This window comes from Mustela nigripes, chromosome 8, assembly GCF_022355385.1.
Source record: "Mustela nigripes isolate SB6536 chromosome 8, MUSNIG.SB6536, whole genome shotgun sequence".
NCBI classification, from domain to species: domain Eukaryota; kingdom Metazoa; phylum Chordata; class Mammalia; order Carnivora; family Mustelidae; genus Mustela; species Mustela nigripes.
This window is the reverse complement of record NC_081564.1, coordinates 33,953,420-33,967,624: the sequence shown is the minus strand read 5'-3', so window position 1 is coordinate 33,967,624 and position 14,205 is coordinate 33,953,420. Positions and strand designations below refer to the sequence as shown.

The 14,205-nt window shown below is 33.9% G+C and overlaps 1 protein-coding gene across 7 annotated transcripts in view; it reads left to right on the top strand.

Annotated features, from left to right (window-relative positions):
- The window catches only part of ANKRD12 (ankyrin repeat domain 12), a 128,998-nt gene that overhangs the window by 37,491 nt on the left and 77,302 nt on the right, over window positions 1-14,205 (top strand). For 5 of the 7 annotated variants that reach the window (XM_059409194.1, XM_059409193.1, XM_059409195.1 and 2 more), the window contains exons 3-4: window positions 5,922-6,069; window positions 13,871-13,939. The exons of 1 other annotated variant lie outside the window; for it this stretch is intronic. In XM_059409194.1, coding sequence (XP_059265177.1) covers window positions 5,922-6,069; window positions 13,871-13,939 — 217 coding nt within the window. The remainder of the gene's footprint in view (window positions 1-5,921; window positions 6,070-13,870; window positions 13,940-14,205) is intronic. One more of the 7 variants, XM_059409197.1, reaches the window with a different exon arrangement.

Below are 14,205 nucleotides of genomic sequence, written 5' to 3'. Positions count from 1 at the left end.
TCATTCCCTGAGAAAGAATCCAAGAAAGGAAATGGCTTGTTTTGAAAATAATGTTTGGTTTGTACTTGTTGGGTTGGCCACTGGCACATCCAACTGGAAGTATTAATAGGCAGTTCGATATAAATCCAGACTCAAAACAGCTCATTGGAGATAAATATATGAGGATTGGTAGAAAAGTAACCGTATCATTATGGAGATGTCATCCAAAGAGAGTGGAGTGAAAATGGAGGAGATATACCCGGAGGAATTCAAATCCTTTAAGAGTCATCAAGAGACAGGAGATGAGGACAGAGAGAATCAGGAGAGGCTAAGCAGAGAAGAATAGCTAAGGGAGTCTGTATGCCACATTGCACAAAGGTTAACAGGAAGGGTGAGGACATTGGATTTTCAGTTGAGATACCTAAAAATGACTTTGCTTGGTAAAAGTAATTTCAGTAGAGTTGTAGGGACAGAATGCAGTGCTAGATTTGAGGAGACAGTTAGAACTTTTAATTCTATATGTTTGAATATAGTAAAGGTTGCATTTGTGAAATTGCATCCTGACTGCTTGATATCATTTTGGGGGTTGAATTTATATGGCTGAACTTGTTAAAACTTTTATTCTTCCTAGGTACTCTGTATGTATCTTTTGAAAGCTGCCACTAAATCTACAGTAATGGCTAAGCATTGTTTTCATAAAAGTGTAGAAACAGCTAGCAAAAAACACTTTTCACTAACATACTTCTATTAAAAGCATTGCTTTGGTAAGTTAAGAATTCTTATTAATCATTAGATTTATACAGTAAATGGGAAGAATAATACAGACTATTAGGTTTTTCATTTATTAATTTTTGGCTTACTCAAAGTGATATATGTAACTTCTCAATCTCTCTGTTCAGTCACTCAGTACTTTTTCAAGATCACATACTTGTTTATTTGGGTAAGGGTCAGAAACTCTTCTGAAGCAATGTGCATGGTATTGCTCATTGCCATGCTTTAGGATTTCTGAGCAGCTTGACTTGAATTTCTGAGCAGCTTGACTTGGCAGCTTGACTTGGAAATTGAAAGTGATTTTTTTCAGTTTTAAATAGATACTTAACTTAGTGAGTGAGTGGCCTTGAAGCCAGCCTCAAGCTTCTGAATTTTTTCTTCCATACAGTTTTGGATATGAATATACAGTTGTTCTGATAGAAACCTTATTTACAGTTTAATATGACACAGACTATTGCTGTTATGAGATCCTAACTTAATAAAATAACCTGATCCAAGATTTAATTTCTTTTTTTTTTTTAAAGATTTCATTTATTTATTAACAGAGGTCACAAGTAGGCAGAGAGGCAGGCAGAGAGAGAGAGAGAGAGAGGGAAGCAGGCTCCCTGCTGAGCAGAGAGCCCGATGTGGGATTTGATCCCAGGACCTGAGATCTCGACCTGAGCTGAAGGAAGTGGCTTAACCCACTGAGCCACCTAGGTGCCCCAAGATTTAATTTCTTTCTTTTTTTTTTTTTTTAAAGATTTTATTTATTCATTTGACAGACAGAGATCACAAGTAGGCAGAGAGGCAGGCCGAGAGAGAGGGGGAAGCAGGCTCTCCAAGGAGCAGAGAGCCCGATGTGGGGCTCGATCCCAGGACGCTGGGATCATGACCTGAGCCGAAGGCAGAGGCCTTAACCCGCTGAGCCACCCAGGCGCCCCCCCAAGATTTAATTTCTTAAATGCACTTAAGTAGAGCATAATTTAAAGTAAAATCACATTGTATAGCAATATACATTTAATTTAAGATGTTTTCATTACCTCATTAAATATCACAATAGGAGTTCTTCAGAAATGTCTGCTCATAGTTCTTCAAGTATTGTATCCATTCAGTGCTAATCTGTGGCATTTTTCCCATTGATTTAGTTTAGAAATTATTTTGTACTGTTTTCAGCCCTAAGTTAGTATTTATAATTTGTTAAAAAAAATCTTTGATAAAACCTTCTATGAAAATCTAAAATTTAGGTTAAATTCATGAAGTGTGGATATTAATCATTTAATCTGCTAAATAGCTGTCTTATCTTTTTCATCAACATAATTCAGACCTTCATTATTTTATATCTAAGTGATAATAGAGAAATTTTTATTTTACTATCAAGTAATATAATACACGTAGAAAAACTAGAAAATACGTAGAAGAATAATGAAAATAGAAATTGCCTTGTAAAAAACCATCAAGAATCTGAGATTGTATTGTACCCTATCCTAATCAGTTTCATGGATGCTGGGCTATTAAAGAAAGTTAATTTCTCATAACAATAGCAGTAGCTATCTATCAGCAGTTGTGCCTGTAACCAGAGCCCTATTTCCCACAAGGGGATGCAGAGTCAGGTGACAACTACTGATATAGGGCAGGGTGGGGGCGCGGATTGCAGATGTTTGCAGCACAGGAGAGGAGAACCTCAAATCTTTTTATAAGGGATGGTAAGTCTATCTGACTTACTCCCCCTAAAGGGAGAAATTATTTGTTATACAAAAGAGTAAACAGATCTGCCCTTTGCTGCAAGGGGAGAGACTACCTTCCAAGGCTGTTCTCCACATAGATGTTCTGAAAAGGATAATCCAGAACAAAGGGAGTTAGTGCCTCTTTGTAAGATATGCAAGAGAGCCATGGAGAATTCTAACACACAAGTAATGCCATTACCTACAGATGGCTCTTCATATTTTGGGTTGTGTCCTTCAAGAGTTTTCTGTTTTCTATTTTTTTCTTAAGCGGTAAATTTTTACCTCTTCTTTTGTCCATCATACTGAGTTGGTAAAAGCTACCAGTATATTGTCTAACAGTGACAAAAGGTCATTCTCATGATTTTTAACCATTGATTTTTGTTGTCAGTGTTCTTTTATTAACGTATATTGGGCCCCAGATGTTTACATTGATTTCATTACTGTGTATGGTAGCTGTTGTATGTTACTGAAAGAATAGCATTAACATAAATGAAAAAGACTTAAAATATTTTAAAACAATCCAAGGCTCCTAGACTTTTCTGTGTCATGGATATGGAAGAAAAATGTGCCAGTGATTTGGTCCTGGACTGATAGAGTATTAATACCATTTGGTAATATAAAAATTTTAAGACAATTGGACATAATTATTTATTTTCGAAGTTTCTTTCCCCAGATCAGAAAACTAATTTTTAAAGTGTTGAAGAGTCTCATGAAAACCTTTGTTCAAGTAATAATTCTGAGGATTAATTTTTATTTTACATAGAACAGAACTGGTTGGTAGCAGTTACAAATATTCACACTAATCACCATATTGCAGAGGAGAGTGTGATCAGTATGTTCATGTGAACATTTTTCACTTAACATGTTATCAAATTGGTTTCTTTTAGCCTGTTCTATGGCTCGGAACAGTATCTTTACTTACATAGGTGCAAGGGAAAAGGGATATCTTCATGTTTTTCTTAGATTGTTTTATTAATAACAAAGACTCCTATTTCTAAGGCAAGTCTCTAGAATTTTTTTGGTTAATCTTTGTATTAATCATGCCTCTTTATTTCTGATGCTTTGACATCTGGGGCCTCCTGACTCAGGGGAGACTGCTACTTCCAGGGCTAGCCAATTCCCAAAGATAGTGAACAACTCTCTTATGATAAGCATTTCATATGCAAACTAACCAGAGCCCAAACCCAGCTACCATCTGTGTCCAGCTCTCCCACTCTGGGCCACTGTCCCCCTGCCCTAACAAAATAAATCACACTGGAGCTGGGTACCAGATAGGTAAGAGAAATAGCGCCCATAGCCCAGAAATTGCTGCCATTACTCAGAATAGCCAGTCCTGAGCCACTTACTCTGCCTTGCCTTTTCTTTCCTGAGGAAACCACAATAAAAGCTTTTCCCCATGTTTCTCTTCTCTCCTCCTGCCTCCCAACCCACCTTGGTGCTACACTTTGTGGCCCTGTGTAGTGTGGCATGTCCCTTCTTCTTGAGAACTGTGATTAACAAACTGTCTTTTCAGTAGTAGTGTTCACCTTATCTGTTGGCTTCACTGTACCTGAGTGATAATAAAACCTGCATTTTAAAACAACTGTATAAACTTTCACATGCATGTGAAACTCGATATCATTGGCTGAAGTGGAAAAATAGCGCAAGACGTTTAACTTTATAACTGAGAAATAAATAATACGAGTCTGTTATTCTTCAATAATCTTTACCAGTTAAGATATAAGGAAGTCACGTTCTCTTCGTGATTTTGCTAATAGATTTATCAAAAATGAATGTAGACTCTGTCAAAATGCTATTTTTGTCACCTGTTAAGATCATTGTATAGTTAAAATCTTCTGATACAGTAAATTGTCTTAAGTGATTCTCTAATAATGAACTATTCTTATATTCTTTGGGTGAACCCTGCTTAATTATAATCTGTTATCTTTCTAAATTCTAAGACATTAATCTGATTTGACAGTTTATTTGGGATATTTTGTGTTTGTGTTTATTTTATAATTTCTGCCTTATATTCCCTTTGGTATCAGTTTTATTTCAGACTTATAAGATGGATTGTTGCTTCTTATCATACCTTCATACTGTAGTATTATCTACATGACATGTGAAATATCTGTCCCTTGAATTTTTTAAAATCTCTCTTAAAATCTTCTGGGTTAGGTACCTTTTTTAAACTTAGAATTTTTAGCTATGGAGTTACGGTCTTCTGTGATGATTGGTCTGTTGAGGTTTTCTGTTTCTTTCATGAGCCAATATTTAGTAATGTATGTTTTCCAAGAGAATAGTCTATTTTCCAGACCTCTTGAATTTTTGGTGGTATAAAATTGAATACAGTATTTTTTTTTAAAGATTTTATTTATTTATTTGACAGAGAGAGATCACAAGTAGGCAGAGAGGCAGGCAGAGAGAGGAGGAAGCGGGCTCTCTGCTGGGGCTCGATGCGGGGCTCGATCCCAGGACCCTGAGATCATGACCTGAGCTGAAAGCAGAGGCTTTTACCCACTGAGCCACCCAGGTGCCCCAAATACAGTATTTTTTGATAACTTTTTAGTAACTCCCCTGGGGGTTTGATTTTATTGATTAAATTTGACTTTTAAAAAGAGCACTGTTAAAATTTTTATGCCTTGTCTTCCCCTTCTTCCTTCATTTTCTGTCTTGGGTTGAGAGCTGGTATCTTCTGCAATCTGAGTCTACTTGCAATTGGCTTCTGAGAGTCTCTGTTATTACTATATCATTTATTATCATATCACTAAAAAAATATTTTATTATTTGAAAGATAGAGAACAAGCAGAGGGGAGGGGTAGAGGAAGAGCTGACTCTCTGCCCGCCAAGCAGAACTTGATCCTAGGACCCCAGGATCATGACCTGAGCCGAAGGCAGATGCTTAACTGACTGAGCCACCCATATCACTATTCTTTTAAGCTCTCCTGCTAAGGTGATATGGCTTAGTTCTTAGTATCTAGCAGGTTTTTCACAAAGGAGTCATTATAGCCCAGTTTATATGTGCAGTGCCATGTCAGATATTTGGATTATAAATGTGAACTTGATAATGGTTGTAGACTGTGAAGGTAGGATACTCACCTGAATGGGTAGGCACAGGATATTAACAAAGCACAATATGTTTAATTATATCCAGAATTGCTTTTTCATATTTATGTATTTGTTCATTGATGATAACATCTATATTACACTTAGAGTTTTATTATATTCAAGATATTTTATTATATTCAAGATATTTAGTGTTTTTTTGTTATTTTAAAATTCTGTCTTTAAGTAAAAGCAGGGGAAGTGTGAGACAAGTTAATTAATGTTGAATTTGTTGCTACTGGGTCTTGAATACCTTGAAGACAGTGGTTTATAATACATCTCTACTTTTGTATATATTTGAAAATTTTCTTCATAAATGTTTTAATACTGTATTGCTTAGCTGATATTGTTACAACATTATTCATATTTGATTTTTAATAGAGTAAAGACAAGATTGCATCATATAGTAAAACTCCAAAAATTGACCGAAGTGATGTGGGCAAGGAGATGAAAGAGAAATCATCCATGAAACGTAAACTTCCTTTTACCATTAGCCCATCAAGAAATGAAGAACGAGATTCAGACACAGGTAGAATAATTTGTTGTTCTCTGGCAAAATCTTAATCATTCTTTTCCTATGATTTTCTTCATAACATTCTTTTTGCACCCATTTTATAGAGAAATACTGATATTTCAGTATGTCAGATACACCATTTTGGGGCAGAAATTGATAAATTTCTCACCCAAACATGATTACTAATCAGATAACAACAGTTTGCTTCTTTACTTACTCTCAGCTTTGTTACAGATCTCTTACCACTTTCAGAACTTAATTTCCTGGGGAGCATTTCAGTGATGAAGATTTACTGTGATAGCATAGGATATGTTAGAGTTGCAAAAATGTTGTTGAATTTTTGTGGACACACTATTGAACCCACCAGAGAAAGCAGTGTAAGCATTTTAGCTTCAGAAGTGAATCCAAAATGTGCCTTCCCCCACCTTAAAAAAAATCACTAAGATTTACCTCCTGAGCCCAATTCACGGTACTTTTTTTCCTCAAAACTCTCATATGTCAGGAATGATCCTTGACATTAGTCAGTCCCAGTTGTTCACAATAGATTAAAATGTCATTATCGCTATTTACTAAATCACTAGATTGTGTTGTACCCTGAACTAATCATTTCTTGAAACTAATATAAACTTCAGTGTTTGTTATGTATTTATCATTATTGTTTTATCCTTTGCATGAAGTACTTACAGTGAACTGTTTTTAAGAATGTTTTAGCTTCACTCACAAAAAGCGTCCTAATCTGAGTTTATGTACAAAGATTTTATTCTACTTATACTTTCCTAGCCATCTTAATCATCAGTATGGAAATGATCTTGACTCTGGAATCTGAAAATACTGTAAAGACGTTTGAAGTGCCCTATGCTAATATAGCTTTAGAAAGTCCTTAATTTTTATCATAAGCTTTTAATTAGGTAGGCCTCCTCTTCTGTATTTTGTTGTCTCTCTTAGCTTGAATTAGAAATTTTTCTTAAACATGGCATTTTTAATCCTTAAAATTGTTCTTTTTTGCAGTGATTAAGATATTTTGTGCTTTGCTCATTTTAAGTTACACTGATGTCTAGAGATTCATTCTTTTTTCCTGAAGAGTGACTCTTTATCCTTAAGCAGTATTCTCAAACAATTAGTTGATCACTTAGTTGAGAAGATGTATAATGTGCCTTTAGATAGATAGGATTTAACTTTTCTCGCATTTTCTCCCTGGGAGTCCTTTTGTCTGTCATTTTTAAAGTACTTGCATTAACCAGGTTTTTTTTTCCAGGGACAGTGATATTTCTACTAGTAATTGAAGAAGGGATTTAGATAAATTCAAAGAATGTTAATACATTTTTAGAAGTAGATAAGATTTCAAAATAATAAACTTCCCATAAGAACCTTGTTATCAGATCAGCTAGATAATTTGTCTTTTGTTTATTGTAAAATAAAGGAGAAAATGTTATTTAGGAAGGCACAAAGTTTAAGCACTGAATAAACCTAATCTAATACATCTTTTATTAACTAGATTATATACTTTTTCCCTGCTACAATTTTTCCACTACTTGAATGTAGCAGAATGTTGCAGCTCTCTCTCATTAAGGTTGTTTCGTAACAAACTCTTACATATCTTTTGGAAAAGTTGTATGCTAACACTAAACAAGATTTTAGTAGATTTAAACATATTTTTGGTAGGCTAAATTTATAACTTTTCATAAAAAGTAGATGTAGGCTTTAGATTTGCTTGCGCGCGCGCGCACACACACACACACACACACCCCTCTACCTCAGAGCATTAATAAGGATTTCCCCAGGCCCAAAGCAAAATGTCTTATTTACAATCCATCTTTCTTATTTTCATAATTAAAAAAATAATGTAGAATCCAAAGTAACCATCAAGTGGTATTTTCCATATGAAAGATAATTATAGCACTAAGCCCAGCATTTGACATTGATCTTTTTTATAAAATGTACTATATTTTAAATGATTATTTTAAATTATAAAGATATAAAGGGGGAAATATTTACAACATATATGAGAATCCTTGTTTCTGAATATATATAGTATTTAAAGGTCTCTGAAATGTGAAGAGAAAACAATGAGAGAATGAAAAAAAGATAAAAGCAAGTAGTTGAAAACAACAGAATTACTCTTGGCAAAGAAATATGTCTCAAAAATTTATCCATAGTAAAGAAATACAATATATAACAACTGACAAAATTGTTGACCTAAATAGTACCAGATGGTCACTGGCCAGAAATAGGAACTTACTTTAGTTGGTCTAAATAATGGGAATATTTTGTTGGAGGTAAATATGAAAACATTTATCCAAAACTAAAGTTTGCTAACATTTGACTTTTTCTCTGTTTTGGGATTTAACCTATATAAGTAATTGATGACAGTGGAAATTATCTTTGTGTGCATTTATTTCTATTTCATTTATAATGCCAAAAATAAACCCAGGAAAATAGTATTAGGTAATAGTTTGTTCAATTATGGTAAATCCAGTGAAGAAATACAATTTTTACTCTTAAGAATAACCTTATACAACAATACATGAAATGGAAAGATGTTCATAGCATACAGAATTTAAAAATAAGTTATGAAATAATATGTACTGTTTGATTGCATTAAGAGTCATATTTTGTATATTTCTATTTGTATTTATGTATACCAGGGCATATATTAACATACATCTTGAAAGATAAGATTGTTTAAAAGACTGTGTCACTGTAGAACTAAGCCTAAATCTAGTGGGTGTATTATGAGCCCAGAACAAAAATGTAAATATTGAATATAAACCCTGACTTAGGTTAAATAAAAGAGGTAGGGAATTGGGAATAAGGAGAAAATGTTAGCAATGCTACTCATATTATCTCTTATAGCCAGAGAATAACTGATGTTGTCTAAAACTGAAATACATAATTTTTAAAAATAATTACTTAAAAATTTTAATCTTTATTTAAAATTCTTTCATAAATTTATGTGTTTGTATTTTAGTATATGATATCTCTTTTAGCGGAGAAGCAGTTTCTTTAATTTCTTCCTTCCTTCCTTCCTTTTTTCTTTGTTTCCTTTTTTTAAGTGAATTCTGTGCCCAGTGTGGGGCTTGAATTCATACTCTGAGATCAAGAGCAGCCAGCTAGGTGCCCTAGTTTCTCTTGTGTTGGATTAAGATAAATCTTTCAGCTTTTTATTTTTAAATAGTACACATGTATTTTTCTGTTTGTGTGTAAATTGATCACTCCCCCCCAACCCCTGCCAGTTCCTTTTTTTTATATATATTAGAGAGATGCTTGGAATAATGCTCACTAGATGTTAATATTTTATTTCCAGGATTTGGGAGCATTTTTACTTTCTCTGTTTTTTTGTATGGCTTGAATTTTTAAAATAATTAGCATAATTATTTCTGTAAAACACATTCTTTTTAAAAGATACTCATACTATTCAAAGAAGGCTCAGTCGTTACCAAAATCAGCGATAATGCCATCAAATGGATAAGTAATTCATAGTCTTTATTTTGAGATACCCTTAGTGTTTCTTAAACTTCCTAATTCTTAATTGTTTAATATTTACTAATTTTTTAAAAGATAACTGCTGGGGCACCTGGGTAGCTCATTTGGTTAAGCCTCCAACTCTTGATTTCAGCTCAGGTCATGGTCTCAGGATCATGAGATCAAGCCCCAATTGGACTGTGCACTCAGCATGGAGTCTGCTTGTGATCCTTTCCCTCTCCCTGTCCTCCTCCCCGCTCAAGTAAATCTTATTTTTTAAAAAGTTAACACTGCAAGGGGATGGGATTATGGACATTGGGGAGGGTATGTGCTTTGGTGAGTGCTGTGAAGTGTGTAAACCTGGTGATTCACAGACCTGTACCCCTGGGGATAAAAATATATGTTTATAAAAAATAAAAAATTTTAAAAAAATAGTAAAAAAAAAAAGTTAACACTGTAAAAAAAAAAAGTAATTGCTTGGCTAGACAAAATTTGGGGGAAAATTAGAGCATAATTTGATGTCATGGATCCTTACAGCTGTATCATACTACTGTCATACTACTACTACTACTATTTATTTCAGCAAATCTCTAATATATCTGCTTATTGTCATTTCAGTATCTATCCCATGTTGTCCTATCTTATCAGAGAATTCCCATAAATTTTGTCCCATGAAATGTTAAGGGGCCAATATATAAAGTGACTTATTGCACCTGTGGAAGCAGCTATTTATCTAGAAGACAAATTATTCCTTATACCTACAGCTTTTTTATTACTTTTAGCTTTTGTAAGTTAATTATAGGTAAAATAGAGGTAAATTATAGCATAGTGTTTAATATCAGAGGCTTTGGAGTCTGACAGACTAGTGTTGAGTCCCTGTTCAGTTCCCTGTTAGCCCTGGCCAAAAAATTTGAGCCCTTTATAACTCTGATTTTCTCATCTATAAAGTGCATGACACACCATCTTAAGAGAACTGTGATCTTTAAGTGACATAACATATAAAATCAGTTTGTGATATGTTAATTAAAACAGAAAACTGACTAACACTGGCTTAAACAGATTGGATTTTTAAAATCTAATGTAATTAGATTACATTACCAAGCATAAGCAGTCCAGAGTTGGTATAAGTAGTTCAATAATGCCATCAGGGACTGAGATGTTTTTGTTGTTCTACTCTCTCAGCCTGAACTTGTACGTGGGCTTTTTTCTTAATATTTTGCTTTATAGTCACACAAATATTTTGCTTCTTCCTGGGCAGAAAGTAGGAGAGGAAGGACCAATGAAAAAAGTATCTTTCTTCCAATGAGACTTGGCCTTTTTATTGATGAAACAACATCCCTAGGAACTCTTCTGCCTGTGTCTCATTGGTTAGGCTATCCGAGTTGCAGGGGAGTGTGGAAGGTTAACTACTTTCAGCTGGGCATATTGTCACCCTAATCAAAATTGAAGTATTTCTGTTAAGTAGGAGAGAATGAATATTGGGTAGGCATCTCATAATACTGACACTGTATGTAGTTTTTAGTATGGTAGTTAATAACTGAAAACTGTTAATCTATAATAGTTATTTATGTTTCTACCTGAGTTACCTTTATTTCTGCATTGTCAATCAAAAAAATCATACTTCTTTTCTTTTTTAGTCTAATGGCATTCAAGGGGAAGCCACAGTCCCTTGATATGAAAATACTAAACAGTTTTCTTGAGAGTACCTGTGAGAGTCAATTTTGGCCTTCAAACTAAATTTGTGATTATTTTGTTACAAAAAGTGCCATCATGAGTGTGAGCATCTTTGCAGATTGTATTTTTATTATACCCTGAATTCTTTCTTATTCATTCTCAGGAGTGGGGTTACAGGATTAAGAGTTAAATATTTCTATGATTTTTTCCAAAATAATGTATAGTGGTACAGAGCCGCCAGTGCTATATGAATATTCCTTAACCTCAAATACCATTGGGGGCACATGCTTTTCTTTAGGTTTGATAGATCCAGTGTTCTACAGAGGTAAATCAGTGGTACTTCATCATTTTAGTTTGTATGTTTAAATAAGTAGAAAGATAAAATGTCCTTCACTTTTTTATAAAAATACTTGTTCTCTCTTTGTAAGCATTACTTAATTACTTACTAATTTTTTTTCTTTCGGCATGTATAGAGAATGCAGCATGAGAAAATCCAAAGAGGCACAGAATGATCTGTTTCCAAAGTCCGTGATGGCAGTTCTGGAGCTTGTTTACATGTTGTAAACTAAATCTTCTCTGCCATCCAGTCTTAGAAGTTCTGTTTTCCTGAAGCCATTGAAGGATTTACCCTGTTTAATAGAACTCAGACAATTTTTGGAGAGAGGAACTTTTTAAAAAAGGAAACAAATATAATTTTTCTGGTAACTACGTTAAAGTAGCAAATAAAATCAGTGCTTTGCTTAATAAGGATGATCACCTTTTGATGATTTGCATGGAGATTACTTATTACAGATTTTCTCTTGTTCCTCCCCCATCTTTAAAACTTTTACTTTAAAATTTTTCAGATACACAGTGCAAACCTTTTTAATCATTCTTGATTTTTTTCTCTTACTCTCTTGCAACCTAAAACAGAATATTAAAAATACGGCTTTTAAAATACAAGTATTATTTGTCTTGCCTTGCTGCAGAGAACGTAGCAGGGAGAGAGAATTGCTCTGCTTAGCACTCAGTATTTTACAAAAACCTCATAGGGTGTACTGGTCTCAGTATAATGCAGAGGGAAAAGTGGGACAAGATACACAGAAGCTTTTACTTCAGCTCCTGAATTAAATCTTAGTAGAATAGTCATTCAGATGCACCGAATATAAGCATACTTATTTGAGTAAAAGCCAAAATATGTATGGAGTCAGAGTGGATTAATTCATTACCAAAGGAAGATTTGAATAAACTATTATACCACTATATTATGAATATAATTTAAAGTTCAGTTTAACCATTGTGCTTTCTTTTTTTTTTTTTTTTAAGATTTTATTTATTTATTAGAGAGAAAACAAGCAGGCAGAGTGGCAGGTAGAGGCAGAGAGAGAAGCAGGCTCCCACTGAGCAAGGAGCCTTTTGCGGGACTTGATCTGAGGATCCTAGGATCACAACCTGAGCCAAGCAGCGGCCCAACCCACTGACCCACCCAGAAGTGCCTTAACCATTGTGCTTTAATCTGTCACAGTAATATATCTGCTTTCAGTAACCCCTTTAATTTGATTTGTTGGCACAACTTAATGGTTGCTGCTTTTTCTTTTCTTTGCGGTACATGGGGGCCATTTTTGCTTGTCTTTAAAATGAAATATCAAATATTAATCATGGAATTTTTCTAGTTGCTAACTTAATGTGTTCAGTTTTGAAATAGAAGCATTTATTGAAAGGCTTGTCATTGAATCCATTTACCCACTTGGCTTAGAATTGGCCTAAATATTATTTTATCAGTCATTTCTTTCAGTTGAGTGAGCCTTCTCATTACTAAACTTGCAGGTTTATTTTTAAAAGTTTCAAATACTATGTTTTATTTCCTAAATGGTTTCTTTTTTTTTTTTTCCAACACTTGTTTCTTTATTCTTAACTGAACTCATGAATAAGATCTATAATAATGATTTCAGAAAGAAAAGTATATGTCAATAAGTTGAGTATATGAGGAGCAAAATAATATTGTGTTAAAATGGCATATTGTTTTACAAGTAAATGTATCTGCTCTGGCCATACTGCCAGAAGTCAATTGGAAATATTTTTACTTGTCATAAATTGTTAGGCAGAATTCCATATTCTTATCTTAGCTGATAAACTTTGTTCTGATATTAGGCTGCTTTCTCTCTAAGAGGTCTTATGTAGTGCTCAGTGCAGTAATTCATACCACTCAAAATGTATATAATTTATAGAAAGGTCTGTGGTCTAGAGTGATACTGCTGTCCAAAGTGTTCATTGTCTTCTGAGTAGTTTGGCATTCATAGAACAAAAAGGGTTTATTCATGTCCTTTATTCAGGTTTTCTAAAGACAAATTCTAAGCAGAAAAACAGTAATAGAATATTGCCTCTTTTATCATATTCAAAGTATGAAAAAATACATAGCCTCAAAGCAGCATCATTAATAACCTATTATTGCAAACTGCATGGTTGACTTTCTCAACTTTAATATGCCAGTTGAAAAAACTGAAATCTTAGCCAAACTGAAATCTTCAGCCAAACCTGTGTTTTAAATGTGCTTTTGGCTTTTCTTTAAAAGTTATCTTTTGGACAAACAATGATAGATCATTGATTAACTAATGATCTTTTGAAAAATGTTGGTTTGTTGAATTCTGCATTTCCCTTCGTGTGCTTTTTTTCTTTTCTCCTGTCTCTTCTCATTCTGTAGATTCAGATCCAGGACATACAAGTGAAAATTGGGGGGAGAGACTTATATCTTCTTACAGGACATACTCAGGTAATTAGATTATCAGGGGCACCTGTTTAGACAGTGTTTTTTTTTTTTTCACATTTACAAGTAATTATTGTACTATAAATAACTTCTTTTCAAACCAGTATATAGATATGTTTGGTTAAATAAGTGAACTTATATGAGTGGCACTGAATTTTCCAGTTTTTGTTTGAGGTATCTAGTGCATCATATCCAACACATGCTGTGTGTGAACATTATAAGCAGGAGTACTTTGTATCACCACTCAGTAGTTGTATAGCACAACTTATGGG